The sequence below is a fragment of the Corvus brachyrhynchos genome, unplaced genomic scaffold (genome assembly GCF_000691975.1).
Source record: "Corvus brachyrhynchos isolate BGI_N302 unplaced genomic scaffold, ASM69197v1 scaffold94, whole genome shotgun sequence".
Classification (NCBI taxonomy): domain Eukaryota; kingdom Metazoa; phylum Chordata; class Aves; order Passeriformes; family Corvidae; genus Corvus; species Corvus brachyrhynchos.
This window is the reverse complement of record NW_008238330.1, coordinates 2,171,518-2,191,119: the sequence shown is the minus strand read 5'-3', so window position 1 is coordinate 2,191,119 and position 19,602 is coordinate 2,171,518. Positions and strand designations below refer to the sequence as shown.

The window sequence follows — 19,602 nt, the reverse complement described above, 5'->3', positions numbered from 1 at the left end:
AGTTCACTGAAGGGAGCCTGACAATGTCAAAAAGCATTAGACCAGAGCCAGCAAATGCTTTATACTCTACAGCTGAACCCAAAAGATGAATTGATGCCCTGGATGTGACTTTAAGGCATCTGTCTGCTCTGGAGAGCATGTGTTTGTCTGAAGAAGCAGGGAAACAAGTTGCTTTTCCCTCCTCCTCCAGCCATCTGCCTACACGAGGGAGGCAAAGACCAAGACACAAGAGAACAAATCCTAGTATGCTGTAAATGGACAGGGATACCTTACATACAAAGTAGCATTTAAAAGTAGGAGTGCACACTCCGGAGAGGTGTTTACAGGCAGCTCTGAACAGCAGGGAGACAGCTACCAGGCTGGGACACTGCAGAGAGGACTGGCTTTCCCCTGGGACTGGCTGTTGCAGGTGGCTTCCCTGGCCATGAGCCTTGCAGTCCTTTGGTGTGAGAGTCAGCAGCGAGAGAAGAGCCAGTGGGAAGAGACACCAGGAGGGAAGTAAACAAGCAGATTACAAAGTGATGAAAAATGAGGGTATCAGTCTTCAACAGTGGCTTAGAAGAAGGTGTGACTGTTTCCTCCACCCCCTCACCTTCATGCCTGTTGACTGAAGAATACCATTAAGGCAGGAAGTCACAGATTATTAATGACTTGTTAACAGCTTCTTTAATTTTCTAATAAGTGCCAGCTGCAGCTCCTGTAATTATTCTGCTGGTCCTACAACATGCCCTGTGCCAGACTGCAAAATACTTTATTTTTTTTGTCTGGAATACATTGTCGTGCTCTTAACATGTGCATACTGCACATGGGCAATTGCATGCCTAAGTAAAATTACATCTTGGGCTGTAAGAGCACTTTGCAGCCATTAAATATTGATATCTTCCAGCAAAGTAGGAACCAGGAAGTGTTAAGTCACTTATTTTTGCATGTGTGAATTAAGACACCCAAAGTTTATAGTTTTAGCCACAGTGATACAGTGAGTCAGTCCCTGAGCTGCTTGTGAAACCTGGAAGCACTCTTCTGCTTTGTTTGTGCTGGTATCATCTGAACTGCAAAATTCATGGATAGGTTGGATGTAACACTAAGCAGGAGCTTTTTCTATGTAAGCTGAGGTCCCTAGGAGTAATATTTTATGAAAGTGATGGTATCCATCATGCTTTCTAATTCCTACCACCACAGAGCTGAGTAGCATGTGATGGGAAAACAAAACATGAACAAACAGAAATGGATCACAGCCCACCTATGTGTCTCACATATGCCACATTTGCCAAATTTCATTGTGTTGAGCCCTTGGTAATCTAGTGTTTAATCAACAAACCCCACATACAAGTATTTGAAGATTACTGTTTTCTGAGGAAATAGTGTATGTTGTTAGCAGCCCTGTCTGAAAGCTACTAGTGAGGATGTGTCTTGAAAATGCTGAATTTTCAAAGATCTTTTAGAAGACAGTGATCTTGTAAAGGTATCACCTGTTGAGCACACACAAAGCATACAACGTTTTGAAAAATCTCACCCATCAACAGTACATAAAGGTGTGGTCTGTGCTTTTGTCCATCTCTTGGACTGTCACACCTCCTTGCTGGACAAAGCCCTGTGCTGTAGCTTCATAGGGAAACCTTGTCCCCCTATCTCTAAAGGTAGGTTCGCTGTAGGAAACAGCCCTGGAGTTGTGCTGAATCTGTTTAGTCTGGCATGTTTTAGCCTAAGAGAGGGAATGGGCAGGGAACAGGGAACAGCCCAGGTCTCTGGGAATCAAGTGCATGACCTGGCACTGGCTTCCTGTGAAGTTGTTCTGTGTTTTTCTGCCCCAGCTCTTCAAAATTAAAAAAAAAAATCCCTGCCTTCCCTAACAGGAGCTATTGAAGGACCGAAGATTTAGTGAAATAACATTCAAATTATTAAATAGAGAGAGATTTATTCCTTAAAATCTTTCCCACACATATTCTGAGGAGTTAAATAGGGATTGCAGTCAGCTGTTCTCTGAAATTCCTCTTGTCCTGACTAATTTTTGGAAGGCAATCTGATTCATGTCCAACTATCTTGTGAGCATCCAGTGTATCTTTTCCTTTTTCCAAGGGGGGATGAATAAATCGGTAGCTACTCCCCAGATGAAGTTAAAGGTCTGACTCCAGATGCTGCACATGCAGTGTGGCAGGTTCCATCATTTCCTTTGCCCTTTTGCACTCTCCGTCTTGCACAGCTCTGTGCACAAGTTAACAAGCTGGATCTGTCTGAACAGAAACCCTCAAGTACTATGGGAACTTCTTTTCTTTCTTTTATTTTTAATGGTTCCCATCATAATTATTTTTTCCCTTTTTAGTCTCTCTGATAATAGAATGTTTCTAGGTCAGAATCCCTGTTGGTCTTGTGCTGTTTTTGGTCCCCAATGCTTATTAAAAAGTCACGAGTCTTTGAGGTTAGCTCTTCCCCAGATCCTAATTTGTGTTAACAGATTTAGCTGATACTGAACCAGTTCTGCTCATATGGGCAAGGACCAACTTCTGGAACCAATCCAGGTGTACAAGATATTCAAAAGTAATTAATTTTCTTTAAAGCCTTGAGCTGTAAGCGTTGATCTGATATATTTTAAAAGGGACTTGACTTTCAGAAGGGTAGGGTCCTTCTTTTCTGAAGGAGGGGCCTTTCTGGGAGGGTTTAGAGATGGGTACTTGAAATAAACTTACCCCATCTGAGGATCTGGGGGGGTAGCATTTTTTTTAGTTTTGGTTTTCAGTAGGAAGTAAGGATAAGAGCAGGGTGTTGTAAAGTGCCAAAAGTATGTACTGCTGTAATACTATATAATAAAAAGCATTAGATCAGCAAGGTGTTTGGGCACAGGACTGCAAACCTTCCCAGCTCCACTGATATTTTTAAAAGCTTTGTAAATCAGGGTCTGTGCTGATCACAGCAGAGCAGACCACATCTTTTAGCCCCTCATTTCCAGGGGCAGACAAGGGAGCAAGCATCCTATGATTTACACTATGTTCCTGCTTTAAACACTTTTTCCCTGTGACTGCCCCCCCTGGCATTCAGTTCTTTTAGGTCACTGTCTACTGCATGCCTGTTTAATGCATGCATGTGGATGATACTGTTGAAGTTAGTAAGACTACAGACAAGCATAAGCCTTATCAGGATTGGAGTTAGAGACTGTAAACTTCCAGGTCGGTACTAACTTTTAACGTAGCCACATGGAGTTCCTAGCCCAATGACATCTGCATTACTTCTGTGAACTTCTGACACAATTTTCTTTTATTTTCACACAGTAAAATGTAACCTGTTAGCCAATAAGGTTATCACAGATTCTTGCTGTTTTTTGATTTTTTTCCCACATCTCAGGATTTAGTAAGTTGACTTAAATCTAGATTGGTCATTGGTTTTGGCTTTGAGATTTTGTCAGTGTCTTCAACATAATGAGTGTATTGGACATAGATAAATGCCCACAAACTGCAAAGAAAGATAAGTAGTTACCACTGCATAGAAAGAATTGCAAACTCTTTGATCTTTCCATGAGAAGTGAATTTGTACTCTTCCCCGCTCCCTTACCTTGCAGGTTCAGTGAACCTATACTAGGAAATTATATACAGGAAACACACATCACACTATGAAAACCTCACTGGCTTGACAGTCCCTTTTTGCTAAGCACAGAGTACTGTTCCCTCTCATCATGACAGCATGAGACACTCAAAGGACTCTATTTGCTATTTTTTTATGAGATTCTTTTGTTTTAACGTGCCCATTTGGAAGCTGGGCTGTGATGCAGGCTGCAGGGAGGCGCAGGGACAGCATAGAGCAATTCTTTTGAACCTTGGATTGCAGCACTCATGACCTCACTCCCAGCAGCAAGGAAGCCAAGAAGCTGTCCCACAGCTTTCTCAGGTAAACCACTCACTGTTAAACCCATAAACACTACTGATCTTTTCTTCTTGTACCTTGGATGCAACTTTTTCATTTACCCTACTTAGGAATTCTTACTTTTAAATCCTTTGCAATTCACCTCTAAAATGCAAAAGGTGAACATTCACGTCTTCTTCCCCCCTCCATGGTGTCCAATTACAGAAACATACAATTAGGGATGTTAATGACAGATTATTAGGCATTAACCTATAATGCCATCCTCCAATAGCAGCAAAAATGGGTCACACTGTAGGTATAATTGTCCTGGTTCTCTAATAGTACACCCTGTGCCTTGTTTCTGCAATGCGTCCTTTGTATTTCAGTACAAAGTACGGGCAGCTCTAGTTGTGTTGGAGGGTGATCTGGAGCAGGCTGTTGAATTGCTGGCACATGGGCCCGGCCTTCAAAGAGACTGAACAAGCTAAGCTGTAGCATCTTTCCAATAAAGGATTTTGGCACCTGCCTTTGTTACCTGCAGTTAGGAAGACAGGCTCTCTTCACAGAGGGATAAACAGAGGGACACCAGGAGATAGTAGGAGTCCTTGGACAATAGGAATGGTGGCCTCACTGCTTCTATCTGCTCAGCACCACAGTGGTGGCTGGGAAGAAGGCACATAGAGGGGTGAAGGTGGGTGTGCAGGAGGAAGAGAAATGCAGTGCAGGTGAGCCCACCGGATGAGACGGTGCAGCTTAAGAGCACAAAGGGAAGTTGTCTGTGACAGCGGAACAGAAATTCTGTTCTGTAAATAGAATAGAAACATGAAAATAAGAGTGCCCAAGAGAGGAGAAAAATGAAATGAAACTAAGATATCTGAAGGCACCGTGCAAGTTTTGTGCTAACTGCTTTGTAGCGTGTACCGCAGGAGAAGTGATACAAGAGTGAGGTGGCTGTTTAGAGTCCTGTCTTGGGGTGACTTTATGATGCTGTATTCCCTTTCGCCTGCTCTATGCCAGACATGAATCCTGTGCCTTTCTGTGTCTTTAAGGGAGAGGGGGGAGAGCTGGTGGAATTCTTTCGGCGCTGTGTTCAAAACACAGATAAGCTCCCTGACTTCTCCTGCCCAGCTGCTCCACTTCTGCAGCAGGGAAGAGAATTACATTCCTTTTGCTTTTTTTAGCTAGTTTCTTGTTCATTAGCTGAAGTACAGAGCCCTGGGACTTCGGCTTCTTCTTCTCTTCTGGACTGTTCAGCAACACCAGAACATCATCGGGAGACCCTACACACCGGCCTGGAAGGGCCCATGCCGAACCCCAGCTCCGGAGAGGAGAGAGCCCCTCCCACAACGGACTCTGAAATCTCTCCTTCTCTCCACAGCGAGAAGTTTCATTATTTAGCATTATTCTTTTTTTCCCCGTGCCTGCGTGCACTTTACTTGTTAAATAAATAGTGTATTTTCTCACTTTTCTCCGAGGAAAATTCTTTCCGAATCTGGTGGGGCAGGGGTGGCTGTAACCTGCCTTCTATTAAAGGACATTCATTTCGGACATTCCTCCAAATTTTGTCTCAAACCAGGACAAGTCCTTAATCACTTTATTGACTACTTTCCCTTTCCATGTCAATTAGCTAGTAGCAAAGGCAGAAAATAAGCTCAACACTGTTTCTTGGCTTTCTTGCCAGTAGTCTTTCTCATATTAGAGTGGGCCCCTTAAAGCATTCTCACCAGGGCCAGCTACACATATCTAGGAACTGATTCACAAGGAGATCCTGGAAGGGACTATTTCAAGGCTGTCTAAAAAGGTGTTTTACCTCCCAAAATGCCAAAATATGTGTTTTCAGTGCATCTGAAGAGCAACTGAGGGGAAAAAAAAAAGAAAAAATGTATTAATCCTACTTTTGGGTTGACTGTGAATTAAGCAAACTTTACTACAAGTTTCTGAGGTCTTGGCGAAGGCACTCTATACATGTAAAGTTTTTGATGTTTCTGAACATGCTGGCAGGGGGCAAAATTTGTGCTGCTAGCTCTCATAAATGAGGTAAATAATATGTTGAGGCTATTTCAATTTAAAAAGGGGGGAAAATAATATGCTGAAATCCTGTCAGAATACTGCTGTACTGTCCTGTTTTTGGTGAGAGTACTAATGATGAAAGTATGTTGTAGACAGTGAGTGTCAAAAAGATGTCTCTAAAATGTTGTCTTAGCATGTTATTAGTATAGAAATTGGCTTACAGCCAGATGCCTGCCTTATAGATCTTAGAAGATCAATGGATGGGCAAGAAAGCAAGAATGTGAAATACAAGCGTGTGCTCGTGTGTGGTTTGCCTGGCATTCCCCTCATCTCCTGTGACTTCCTGGGTGGTTTGCTGAAAAGCTGTGCCTAGGGCCAGCTAAAAACCAACCAGCCCAAGGGAGAGTTCCACTGCAGAAGGGTCAGCAACAATTCCAGCCTTGAAGTTAGGTGCTCAGGTCTGTGTTCAGGTCTACCTATAAATTTTAATTTAATTTAATAGTAGTCTTTTGCTGCACCTATTTAGTGTGTCATTCCAACAACTCAGGACTTCAGTGGTTCAAGGTGGTTTAAAGGCTCCCAGCTGCTCGCATTGGTGGCCTGGCACTATATTGTCCTGGCCATGTGGGTAGGCAGTGGCCCAGATCGAGATAGGCAGCAGTGATCACTGAGTTTGCATGGATCAAGTTGCTTCTCTCTTGTTTCAGAGCAATATTATTGTTTGCTGTTTGGTCTGTGGTAGCACCCAGAGGCTGGAGATGCTGGAGGAATTTGGTAGCACCAGGGGGAGGAGAAGGACAAGGAGAAGGAGGAGCAAATGCCTTCCCCATAGAACCTGCAGCCGCAGCTCCATTGCTCAATTCCAGAGAAAATAAAATTAATGTTTGTGCTTGGTGAAAATGCCCTTCTTCTCCACTACCTGCCTTTATTGGAAGTGCCCGAGACCAACCTCTGCCACACAAATTTCGGAGACCAAACAGATAACCCAAATTTGCCAAAATAAGGGAGACTCTCTTAAGCCAGCCTATTTTTAGAAGATCCTCTGTGGAGAAAACAAAGTCTAATTAAAAACAGCCTTTACTGTTGCAGTAACCCACCATTTCACATGTGACCCTGGGAGTTTGTTAAATCTCATTAACAGCCTGAGTCCCACTTAGCTTCAAAGTCAAGCCTTCTCCTCCATATCTTGCTATTTTCAAGGCACAAAGAGAATGTCACTATTATTATTACTCTTAGTGTTCTGCCCTTTAATAGTTATTTTTTGAGAACACTACTTATAACAATTTAAGGTCTCTTCTTTTGGTAACTGTAGGTTCAGTGGTTTTGTGCATGCTAATCTCCACTTAGTCTTTCTTACCACTACAAATAACATGGAGGAAAAGGTATCTTTGCAGAACAGCGTAGCTTGGAAACTGTGCTTTTTAAATTACCGGCTGTGAAAAAGTCTGTTTTTCCACCAATTGACTTGCATACTCTTTTAGTGGTATAACAGGTTCTCAGGGGAGATCACCACTGATAGCAGCATGTACTTCCTCCTTAGGAGGCGATTGCCTGTTGTATCTATAAAATTCTCTCTAATACTTACAGCTCCTCGCTTGTGGCAAATGAAGTGGAGGGGGTTTGGTCCTTCCCTGTGAGAGCCTCTACAGTTTGCAACTTGTAAGTCATGTTCAGAGAGGCTCAGGATAGGAGACACACCTCTGCTTCCCTTCCTTAGTGAGCCACTCCCACAGCACTTCAGCAGAGCAGCCGATGGAGCAGCAAACACAGTTGGCCATAGGACAGAAATCCTACTGACAAGTCCTTGCAGACGACAGATCCTTACTACATTTTGGTCTTCCACAAGCTGTCACCATTCAGAAGTCAGCAGCAGCCATGTGCCAAAAGATGCTCAAGGCTGCAATATTCAGGCATCCATTTCACAAGGGACCAGGATGGCAGGGAAGGGAAGCAGCAGCCCCCCTGTGAGGAATGCTCTGGGCTCCAAGGACACTTCTGTCCTTGGTTTTGGAGGCTGGCAGGGAATTGTGGGAACGATGAGAAAGTTTGCAGTCATGAAAGGCTTGTTAAAATGTGTAGCTCTGAACTTTTTCCTGCAGTGTGCTGTCATAGGTCTGGCTTGGGAAAACAGCTGAGAAGCAAGTGGGACCAGAGCATCAAGGGCTAGACAGGGATGGGGTGGTCCAGCCCATGGGCTTCCAACTGTGCCTGAAAATGAGCAATGGAGACATTCTACCTGTTACCGTAACGAGGGCCTTGGTGCACAACTTGGGTGCACCTCAGCTCTCCACATCTCTGCCTCAGCAGGAGCAGCAACAGAAGAGAGCTGTGGGCAGGGGCAGCACAGCACGAGCAGCCAGGCGTGCTGCACGGGGCAGCAGTGCTTAATGGGATCACCACTGCTCAGCTGCCAAGCTCCCTTGCCAGATGGCACCGTCTCTACACTGCAACACTGGAGCGGAGGTGGTGATGAGAGTGTTTGTGAGCATGTGACTGATCAGCAATCAGCTTTTCTTACTTTCCATTTATCTCCCTGGTTTGGGTGTGAGCAGACTGTGAGACCTAACAAACCTCAAACCCACTGACAGCAAGTTGCAGAGCCTCTAATTTCCGCTGTTTAGGCAAGTCCCCTGAGCCTCAGTCAAAACCTTCTCACTGGTGCAAGAGCTCCTTGTCTTCCCACCTTTACTCAGCAAAATTCCAGCAGCACCCCCCACCCCCAGCCATTTGCATTCAATTAACCCGAATTTAATCACAGAAAGCAAATTTTGCCTGGCCACAACTTTGAAAGGGGCAAAAACAAATGCCACAGGTCACAAACTGTTATACCTGTTCCTCTCTCCAGATTTACCATGGATTTTTTTTCCCCATCCCTATTATGGGGTGTTGGTGTCCAAGCCTCGTCCTGGCCAGATGAATCTTATAATAAACTTGGTTATTAATCAGATTTTGTGGGGATTTAAGGAAAGTTGCAAACACAAACAGGCGAGCAGAAAGTTCTCACTGTCCTTGTGAAATGACTACCACTGTTTCTCTGTAAAACCACACTTGCACATTTCCTCTGCTGTAACTTTTCATGCCATTCAAGTTCTCCAGGGTAAGTGAAGAAGAAAAAACTCATGAGAGAAACAGATCAGGAGAGAGAGAGTTGATAGCTGACTATACTAATGGCACAGTTTAGGCATTTTGGGGCATAAAATAGGCATAACATCCATATGCCTCTCTGGGTGGCTATCACTACTAGCAATCCACAAATCTGAAGTAATTTAAATATAAATATAAATACTAAAGGTTCTTAAAAATCAAGGAAACTAGTTAGCAGGAAAAGCATTCAACCTAGGAATAGCACACATTACAACTGAGTGCTAGTGCCAACAGGGCAGGAGATGAAATTTATACCCAAATTGCATTCACAGTTTTGTAGAATCATAAAATATGCTGAGTTGAAAGGGACCCACAAGGAGCACAGAGTCCAATTCCTATCCCTGCACAGAACACCCCAAGAATTACTCCAGATGCCCAAGAGCATTGTCCAGACTCTTCTTGAACTCAGACAGGCGTGGTGCTGTGACCACTTTCCTGGGGAGTCTGAGTTCCCTTCAGTTTAGAGCATGCAAGTATCAGTGTAAGGGCATGTCAGCAGAGTGGTGAGCAGAGGGAGGCTGCCCATGTCACACTGACTTGGCCATGATGTGAAGAAGTCCTGACACTTGTCTCTCCACCCTCACTGAACTGTGGTTGTCAGCTGAACAATACCTGACTAACACATACCTGAGGGATGCTAGAGGTGGTTTCCACAGCGGGACTCAAACAGCCTTGCCCAGGTCACATTTCTGTAACTGGTTTGGGCCTTAGTTTATTAATCAGCTCTCATTGAGTATACCACTTAAGCCACACCAACATATTGATGCCTTTTCCTGGTCTTAAAATCAAGAGTCAAACACGGTTAGAAGGGAAAAAGGGATTTTACCTTGGTATTTATTTTAAGGATTTTTAGGTGCACTATGTCCAGGTCGAATGCACCGAAAGGCACACCACAATGCACACCCCCAAAAGATCTGGTATAACAGTCTATAGTCTTACTAATTATGTTTTACTAATTAGCATATCTATCAAAAATGCCCCAATTAGAGGCTTGAATGAGCCCCTCCATCCCCTGGATGGTTCTATCTTAGTTTACAAAATGTGTTCTGGAGAGGACCTTGGGGTCTGGGGCACACTAACTCCTACCTACGAAGCTTCTAAAATGTTTAGTTTCTTAGCTGAACAAACAAGTTTAAGAATGTAGGCAAAAAGCACTAAGAATACAGAAGTTGTAAAAAGGTGTAACGGGGGTATAAAAGAAAAGGCAAAAAATCATCATGGTGTCAATATGACAAGTACTGGCGTGTGAAGCCTTTGGGATTAGAATCCCATACAGCTCCCCCAGTTATTCATATACCTATGTGCCCATTGAAGAAGAACAGCTTTTTGCTAGTTTTTAAAAAATTGCTGTCAAGACCATTCCCCCCTCCTATCCCAGCTCCAAGAGAATCAAGAGCATAAGCCAATACTCAGATGCTCGTTCAAGTCCCATCCTGCCACAGCCTGAAGCAAAGTGCCACGCCCCCACTGACAACTCAGCTTGACTCCTACTAACCTGCTGTGGGCAGGATCGTTAGCTCAGGCTCTTCAGTCCCCCTCTTACCCAAACTATAGAAGTGTTTCTTATTCTGCTGGGTCATGCATTCAAATGTCAAAATTGTGACTTATTAAAAGGGGAAGTTTGGCCTGGGGGGGGGGGACGGGGGGGTACAGGAAGGAAGAAAAACAGCTTGCGAGAGACTTCCTGTTTATCTACAGCTTGGGAAAAAAATTGACACAACAGAATACACACACCCTGGCTCCATTATCTTTGCTGGCACAGTGCTGGCTTGGCTCTGTCCCTTACCACTCGAGGCCAGATCCATCCCTGCCACGAGTGTGTTTACTTTAGAGGAGTTTACTCGAGAGAGAAATGCAGCTCCCTGAGCTGAATGCTTGCAGTGTGCGAGCAAACACACGGGCACCGGGACCCCCACCACAATGCCACGGCACTGGCCCCCGGCCAGAACGGGGAGGTAATTTTCTTCTCGGCAATTAGCGAAGTGGTGGCATCACTAAAAGAAGTTGAATAAACACATTCAACCCAGCTGGGTTCCCAGTTTGCTCTGTTCTCACCACTCTTCCTTCTGGGCGCACGGTGGGGCCCCAGCAAGCAAGAGCTCGATGCCTGTGCACTGGGCTTTCATTCAGGCCTGGTTGGAAAGGGGGAAGTAACCCTTTGTAACCCTCTTTTACAACAAATGTCTTCTCTCTTTTTCTTTTCAGGGAGGAAAAATGCCAGCTTCTCTAAGAAAATTGCAGCAAATGGCTGTTTTCATGGGGCTGTTCAGTGGCGGGGGATGCATCGTGATGTATAATCTTATGCAAAGTAAGTCTTGGTGTTGTTAGCAACCTTATTTCTCCTCTGCCCCTTTCACTGGCTTTTGTGTAGTGGGGGAAAATAGCAGCATGTGAGTTGTGAAAAGCAGATGAAGTTAAGGGGAGTGTGGCTGAGCCTCTGGGTTCTGCATCTGTGGGCTCTTCTTTTTTCATCCCCAGGGCTTTTGCTCTCCCAAGTGCTGCTGCATGCATTTCCAGAGGCAGATATTGCATAGGGAGCAGTCTGTTGTGGTCAGAAGAAAGTCTGGTTTTTGGAGGTTTCCTGAGGGTGATGGTGAAGTGAAAGCTTCACCTGCAGTAATGCAGGTTTCATTTCTTAACTGAGATTTTGTAACTGGGCAGTAAAATAGGACCATCTGTGAGAAGGTGTTAAAGTCTAGCAGTTTTATCTGTAAATCTGTGTGGTGCTGGCCCTTAAACAGCACACCTGTGAAGTGCTAAGAAATCATGAGTTTCTCCTGAATGAAGTACAGATAAGAGCAGTCAGCAGTCAGAAGACCAGGACAAAGAGAAAAGCTAGACAGGTGATGTTGTCTCTAGTTGCTATGTGTCTTTGGCCAAGAAGCCACATTATTAGTCCAAATTATAGATGTTTATTTTTTCTAAAACTGCTTTTAGATATTTAGCATCAGAGCAGAAATAGGCTTTGCCTCTCTCTCAGGGGGTGCCACAGGCGTCTTGGCCCTGTGCCTCTCTCTTGTTGGTGCTATCAAATGCTATTGCTTTTCACCTATCCTGGTACCAGAGGATGCTGCCAGAAAAAAGTGTAGCCAAGCCTGTTTCTCAAGCCCTCAGATAAGCTCTGAAACCTCCCCTTCATTTTACACATATTAATAACAAATCAGACAAGGCTGGAAAGCAGACTTTAATTTTAGGCAGCTCATGCCCCCAGGCTCTGGAGTACATGACAAAAATATGATCCTTACGCTTTAAAATATTGAATCGGGCTTTAACAAGAACATCAGCATTTTTTAATTTTCAACTTCAGCACTGTGATCCAGAAATCACATGAGGTAGGCACCCCCTGTGCTACACAGCAAGCCTGAGGGCTGGTTCCCTGCATCCCTTGGCTGTGCAGTCAAGTGGCACATTGCAATGGCTCCTTCTGGCTCTCTTGCAATTTCAGTGGCCACTGAGCAACTTGGTGGCAAGGCAGCCAGGCTGCTAAAAGAACACTTTCTGCAGCCAAGTGTGTCCTTCGCTATCCTCTAAACAGACACAGGAGCCACGCTGAGAACTTTCCTCCCTTGGCTCATGCCTGGGGCTATCACAGTTCCTACTGCCCAGTGCACAGAACTGGCTCATACTTGGACTTGCGAGGAGCGAGTGGCTTCCATAGTGGTGGGAACAGTGGGAGAGGATTGCTTCCCTCCCCTTCCTTCAGGCTGAAGTGAAGTTTGCATGCACGTGGTCTCTGTGCAAGCTTGTACAAATACTCAGGTAATCCTATTTCTACTTACTCTCATCACCTCCACACCCTTCTCATGGAAGCAGTCTGCTCAGCCAACTCCAGCAGGCTTTCAGATCTCCTACAAAAAGATGTGTGGACAAATGGATTAGTTGGGCATGTAATATCTAATGCATGAGATGCTAACAAGGAACAGCTGAGAAGGAAGACCAGGAAATTAGAATCCATTTCTCCTCCAACCTGCAGGATAAACACAACATACTTTTAACCTGGTCTGAGTGGCTGTTAGCCATGAGTTATAGGTACTAAAGGGCTGGCATGCTGCAACCCCTTTGGTTGGAGCTCCTTAGGATGTGCCAGGGGGACACAGGAGGACCAGTATAGGTCACAGCCTAGCAAAGGTGTTTCTATGCCAACTGGATGCTGTCTGCTCACAGGGGACGCCTCTAATTAGAGAGAAGAGGCAGCATCCTTTTACCTCTTGCTCCAAGATTATACTGACAGGCAAGAGACCAAGAAAAAAACATTACACCTTGTTTTAAACCTTTTGAAAGGTGAGGGCAAAGTTCCCAGAGTAGGATTTACACAACTGCACACTCAGCTTAACTCTGCCCTTCTTGATGTCAAAAGAGTGAAGTTACACTGATCTAGAAACCCCAGCAAGACAGCCTCAAAACTGTTAATAAGCAAATCTCTGTCTCCATAAGGAGGGTCAGGAAGTCTCCAGCTCCTCAGCTCTGCCCTGTCCATTGGCAATCACAGTACAGTGTTTCACAGCCATACCAAGCAACCAGACATTGATAAAGAGCAGTTTGCCACAAGTGTCCTCCATGTGCCAACACCGCAGCATCCATCTATGGTGCTGTTGTGGCTGCTTGACCAGTAACGTGAGTGATGCTGCTTTGTGCCTCCCTTCTAAGGTGTCTGTCAGGAGAGTTGTAGCTTCATGGCTGCCTCTTGGAAAGCTGTACCAAGGCCACAGCAAGAGTTCCACAGCAGCAGCTGTTCCTACCTCAATGTGTGCAAGATATTCTCCATTATTAAAGTATTTTATGTACCTCCAAGAGAAAAAAAGTAAAAACTGAATTACTATCAGAACATTTCAGATATTCATCCTTGTGCCTTTTTTTCCTATTTTTTCTTCCTTTTAGATAACCTACAAATGCATGAAAAGTGGGGAGAACTGTGTATCAGAATGGAACAGGCTATGTTCAGAGCCTTCTTCACTTAAATGAGCTGAATAACATTTGCTTCTCTGATGTAAGGGTGTATTTCCTCCTTCAGCCAAATTTCTCCTAATTAATAGTTTTGGACTGTATTTCAGGGAGGGTGTGGTAGTCTGGAGAAAATGTCTTTTTCTTTTTTTTTTTTAAACTTACATTTTGATTTTAAGCAAACAGTCTCCTCATTACCCTGTTTCTCTCACTTAGAAAGTTTCGCCAGGACCCAGTATTACCAGCAAGCTTTGGAGCAACTGAACAGCAATCCTGATGCCCTGGAAGCCCTGGGTGCCCCCCCTCTTAAGGTTCACAACATCCGCCTGACAGATGGGAGCAATCGCGTGGACACAGAAAGAGCACGGGTAACGCTGGGCAACTGGTGTCACAGGGTGGCTTCCTGAGATGTCAGGTGATGAGAGATCAGCCAGGGGATTTTCAGCAGGTCATGAGTCACCTGGGGGCACTGGAAGGAAGTAGGATGGGATACCAGTTGATCTGGAAGAGGAATGGATTTCCAGAGCATAAATCTACTAGCCTAGAAACAGCAAGAGCAGCATCTTCGTGTTGTGCTCTATGGGCTCATCCCAGAATGCCAAGGGACCTCTCAAGCCAGTCAGCCCCCTCCTCACACTGTAAGCCACAAAATCATTTTCAGAGACGTATCGGATCCAGCTTTAAAATAGCACCTGCCTTCCGTTACTGCCCAGATACGTCCTGTGCTAGTTTTTAGAGCTTTGTTCAGAGCAGTTTTACAGCCTCTTACAGGCTATGCTGTGGTACAGCATAAATGGTGTGGTTTTTAAGAGCACCTGTAAGTTTGTGTCATGGAGAACAGCTGCCCAGCCTGAGACTGAGCATGAAGGTTACACAGTGACTGGAGAATGCTGAGCTGGGTGCTGAAGTATTGCACAAGGCTGCCTTGTATCAGCCGAGGGCTGGGCCCAGGCACTTCTGCTCGGCATTGATGCCTCAAGAGTACTTTCCATCAGTGTTTTTACCCCTTAATCCAGGACTGGCGGTCCTTCCCTTGTTTTGCTAGTGACACAAAGTGTCCCTAGCAACCTCTCCAGGACCTTCACTACGGTAACTCATCACATTCGAATAATTTTGTTTTTACTGGTGAGTAGTTACGAGTGCCAGGGACCAAGCAAGGGCATTAAGGAATGGATCAGATGGTACAATAAAGGAGAGTGGCTATCAGGGTAAGATAAAGAAAACCCCAACCTTTAACCAACTCACATAAAATTACTTTCCATTTCACTTCAGCCAGGCTTGCACTTACATGATACCCTGGACCAAAACTTTTCCCATGTTTTATAGATTGCAGCAGGAAACATATCTAAAGAAAAAAATTGTGCAAACCCCCACACAATCTCATATACTGACGGAAAAGAAGATAACCTTTCCCACGGGTGTTTTCCTATGTCACTGTTTAAGAATGCTGGTCACTTGGGTGACTCAGGGTGAAGTCAAACCCTGCCTTCTACTGACCTCACCCAAGACACAAATCACCAACTTTCTTCTCTACTTTTTCATGCTCCTAAGTATTCATGTTCTCATGAAATAAACTGGTTAATCATCTTTATGCCACAGGTTGATTTACTGACTCCACAACATTCCCACTTCCTGGGTCTTTTGGCGAACACCTGGCATTTTCTCTGTGTGATTGCATCACCACCAGCAAATGCTACACCTGAAACATTTCTTTTATTCTGGCATTAGACCCAGTGCAATTTGCCGTGGTCACAGCTGCAGCTCCAGCTTTGTTTGTTAAACAGATGAGTGATAGAATTTGTGACACTGAAAAAAAAAATCATTGAACATCTCATCACTTCAGTGTGTGTTAAGGGACTGATATACAGAGGATCTCAACCTACAGGCTTGTTATGGTTTTGGGAAGCTCTGACAGTGCAGGTCACCTCTGGATGACTATGCATTCTGGTAAGGAAAGGTGTTTGCTCATAAATATTTCAGAGAGCGAGTGGTTTCCCCTGGGGGTTGCAGCTGTAACACAGTACATTCCTTCGGCAGAGAGATTAATGCATGGCAGAGCAGACATACTTGTGTAGCCACACACGTGTTAGCTGTTACAATAGCTTAGTCCAACTCTGAAATACAGTAAAAAAATAACTATAGTGTAAAAGTTAAAAAGGTGCTATGTCTTTTACTAGAAGGAGTGAATGTCTGTTTCACAATATGCTTTGCTGAATTTTTAATGTGCTTTTACATTTGCAGATAAAGTTACCAGTCTCTGGAACAAAATCGGCGGGATACCTCTACATCAGCTCGGAGATGGACCAGTCCCGTCAGTGGTGTGTACTGGGGGAGGTGCCAGGGGAAATGGGAAAGAAGTGGTAGGAGAAAAGAGTAGAGCAGGATATTTGCTTTAGTCATCTGTGTTGCTGAGGTCATACACACAAATCAAGCAGAAACTCCTGTCTGAAGGTCTTGTGAAAGGTTATTATTTTCATTAGGACAAAAATGTAAGTTAGTTGAGAAATACATTGAATTCATCTCTCTGAATGTGAATAGAAGCAGCAACATGGGCCATTCCCTTGTGTTGTGTTCTGCAAACTGTACCTCAGTCCATACACAAATACTGTGAGCCAAGGTAAAGTATTGTCCCCTCCCACCCCGCCTCCTCACAGAGGTGCAGAGGCTGTTGAACACCAGTCCTAACTCTCGATAGTATGGATTGCAGTAAGGGAATCACACATTATATCAGAGCCATGCGAGACGAGCTAAAAGCACAGGATTTGTTGTTTTAAGCTATCCAAGAAGTGTGGTCCTTATGGTTAAAAAAAAAGTGCTAGAACAGATACATTATAGCAGAAGGATGCTCTGATACCACATCATATAGAAGGGACTTTACATTTTTGTAGTACTGAAGCCTGAAAACCTCCTTTGTCAACAGTAAACTGGTTTCTGGAACTGAGCAAAGAATTACTACACGAACTCAAAAGTTTTACTAGATGCAAACCTCTTGTTAGGTACTTTCTATTTAGAAACCAAAACCTACAACTTTTACTCAGCTTCCACCAGCCACATGGCGACGTTTTCTATTCATAATTAGATGAGCATGTCTTACTGGATTTCTCTTCTGAGTAAGTATGGGAAGGAAGGTGTAAAAGGATGTGAGAAAAGCCACTAGGCCAGGACTTGAGAAACTCAGTACCAGGCCTGGCCTCCTCTCTAATGACCAGGGATAACCTCAGAGGCCCCCAGTCACATTTCTTGCACACCTCACTTCCCTAGTGCCTGAGCTCTGATCTCCTCACTCCTCCTTAGCCCCTCCTCACAGACAGTTCTGTGTTATTCCTTGTTCACGGTTACTGTGAAGCTAAGTAACTGAAGATTGCAAAATGTCAAACTACAGTAGTGCATAAACATCTCTTGGAGTTTTCTTTTAAAGTGAGCTCTCTGTACATCTCTGCAAACTTTTTTAAGGAAAAGAAAAAAAAGGCATCTTCCTGTAAAAGGATGTGTGGCAGATGAATCTGTCAGACTCCACCAAATCCACCTATGTGCAGGGTCCTGTGCACAGCTTCACATGGGGCTGAGGCAGGACTTGGTGTCCTTGCACCCCACTGAGGAACTAACAGTAAAATGGCTGGCAGTAAGAAGCAGATAAGCAGGCCATCCTGGTGGGATTCTGCAGGGTGTGTATTTGCCTTTCTGGGGGAGACCAGGGTGGCACTCACACAGATACAGACAGTTAAATGACACCAGGAGTTGAGTGCTCTGTGCAAGAGTAGTTGAGGCACCGAAGCCACTGAAATGCATCTGACTCTGAGTGTGCAGTCTGTCTGTAGTAGTTTATTTATAAAAGAGAAGACAACTGTAAAAAAGAAAATTTGGAGTCTATGACCTCGTTTGGTCCAGGAGGAAGTGGCATTCACTCAGAGGCAGGCAGTACAGGGATGGGGAGGGTGCTCAGAGGCAAGGGCAGCCAAGGCGCTGCAAAATTACTCTTGCTTGCCCCGAAGTGACCGAGGGAAGGGCTGAGCCCCCAGGTCACACCGTGGGGAATGAGCAGTTCTATGTCCAAGCCCGCTTGCTCGGCCTGGGCTGGAGGTGGGAGCAGAGCCCTACTGCAGACACATTGCACAGAGGTGCGGCAGCCTAATTACCTAATTGTATGTACTCAGCACTGACTCCAGCAAAAGCAGAGCTGAGCCAGGGCCAGGAGCTTTTGAAAAAATCCTATTTTAGTACCCCAAAATAATAGTCCTTTCCAGCTGGAAAAGCAGCATGAGCAGTTTCTCAGAAGTGGGTTTGGAGCAGAGCTTAGAGGAAGGAAAAGACTCCCCCACAGTCTCCAACAAATGCAATTTTCCTTCTTTGAGTAACCACTGTCATACCCTGTCAGGGTTTCAGCAGTCACATTGAGCGATCACACAGTGTTCAAACTCTTCCAAGCCAGAATAATTCCTTAGCAACACCGTCTGGCTCCAAGGCTGGAGAGGAGTGGAGCAAGGAATGCACCCGCAGGATGGAGAGGAAAAAAAGGCACCGGGTCGGGGGAGGAATGTCTTAAGAAGAGCTGGCAGGTTTTTGTTTGAATTGCAACAAACAGAAACATGCATACCAGACCTTTAAATCTGGGCTGTGCTATGATATTAGGGAGAACAGCTTTCAGAAGCTGGTGCTCACAAACCAAGTTTTAAAACACTTGAGAGAATTTTTAAAAGCAAAGAATGTGTGGAATTATTTGTTTCTCTGTGCCAGCTGTTTCTACACTGACTTTACCATGTTAAAAGTGATTGCTACAAGTTAAAAATCTCCTTTGGTTTGTGTCAGCTGGTGCCTTCAGGATGTCACCTTGAAACTGCAGGATGGTCAGAATATTCCCATTTACCACTCTCTGGTGGAAAGCACTGGCATGCAAGAAGGCTAAAAAAATCAGAGACAGCTGCATCTCTGCCTCCCATTGAGCCAAAGGAGCCATTAATCGATTGCATCCTGCTGTGTCTGTGAATGTTCACAGTTGTCACAAGTGACAGTTTCACTTAAGCGGGTGCTCTCAAGACAATTTTCTCTCTAAGATTGACCTCATCATTGCTGTAATTGTAATTTCTTTCTTTTGCTGGTTTATTCATGTGTTTAACAGAAGCCTAAAATAAATATCTTGCGAAAGAGTTGCTGTTGCATAGAAGTCATGTGTTTTGCCCTGTGTGTGCTGGTATTACGAATCTGAAATAAATAAACAAACTTCCAGGAAACTGAGCTTTGCAGACCTAAGTCAGGACAAGTCAGCTTCTCAAAGCTATTCCCTTGCTGCCTCAGTTTCCCCCCATTTCTCAACAATGTCTTGTCTAAATCAGGAAGGATGAAGCAGCAAAGGTGAAGCTCAGCAGCAGCACCCTCGACTCCACTTACCAGGTAGATTTGCACCCTCACAGTTATCATTACAAAGCTCATGAGATAGCTGAGGCCACTCATCACAACTTGGAATTCCAGGAAGAGACTCGCTGCTCACACTGAAGGTTACTCAGAGGAACTCACTGCTTCCCACCAGCACTGCCTGATGAGTTCTGGAGAGGACATATGGGGAGAAAAACTCTCAGGAGGGTGCAGAACAGGTGAAGCACTGCCATGGTTTGCTCTGACTGCCACAAGATATTTTGATTGTGCCATCAGTTAGAGAATTGCCCATCACCAAGCAAGCTG

The 19,602-nt window shown here is 44.6% G+C and overlaps 1 protein-coding gene across 3 annotated transcripts in view; it reads left to right on the top strand.

Moving 5' to 3' along the window:
* The window catches only part of LOC103615755 (cytochrome c oxidase assembly factor 1 homolog), a 52,988-nt gene extending 33,901 nt beyond the window's left edge, over window positions 1-19,087 (top strand). For 2 of the 3 annotated variants that reach the window (XM_017734648.1, XM_017734649.1), the window contains 4 exons: window positions 11,191-11,293; window positions 14,143-14,294; window positions 16,168-16,244; window positions 18,733-19,087. In XM_017734648.1, the coding sequence (XP_017590137.1) occupies window positions 11,200-11,293; window positions 14,143-14,294; window positions 16,168-16,244; window positions 18,733-18,829 (420 nt within the window). In that variant the 5' untranslated portion in view covers window positions 11,191-11,199 and the 3' untranslated portion in view covers window positions 18,830-19,087. Of the gene's footprint in view, window positions 1-10,706; window positions 10,941-11,190; window positions 11,294-14,142; window positions 14,295-16,167; window positions 16,245-18,732 lie in introns of those variants that run through there. The other variant, XM_008633835.2, reaches the window with a different exon arrangement.
* Window positions 19,088-19,602: the final 515 nt, after the last annotated feature.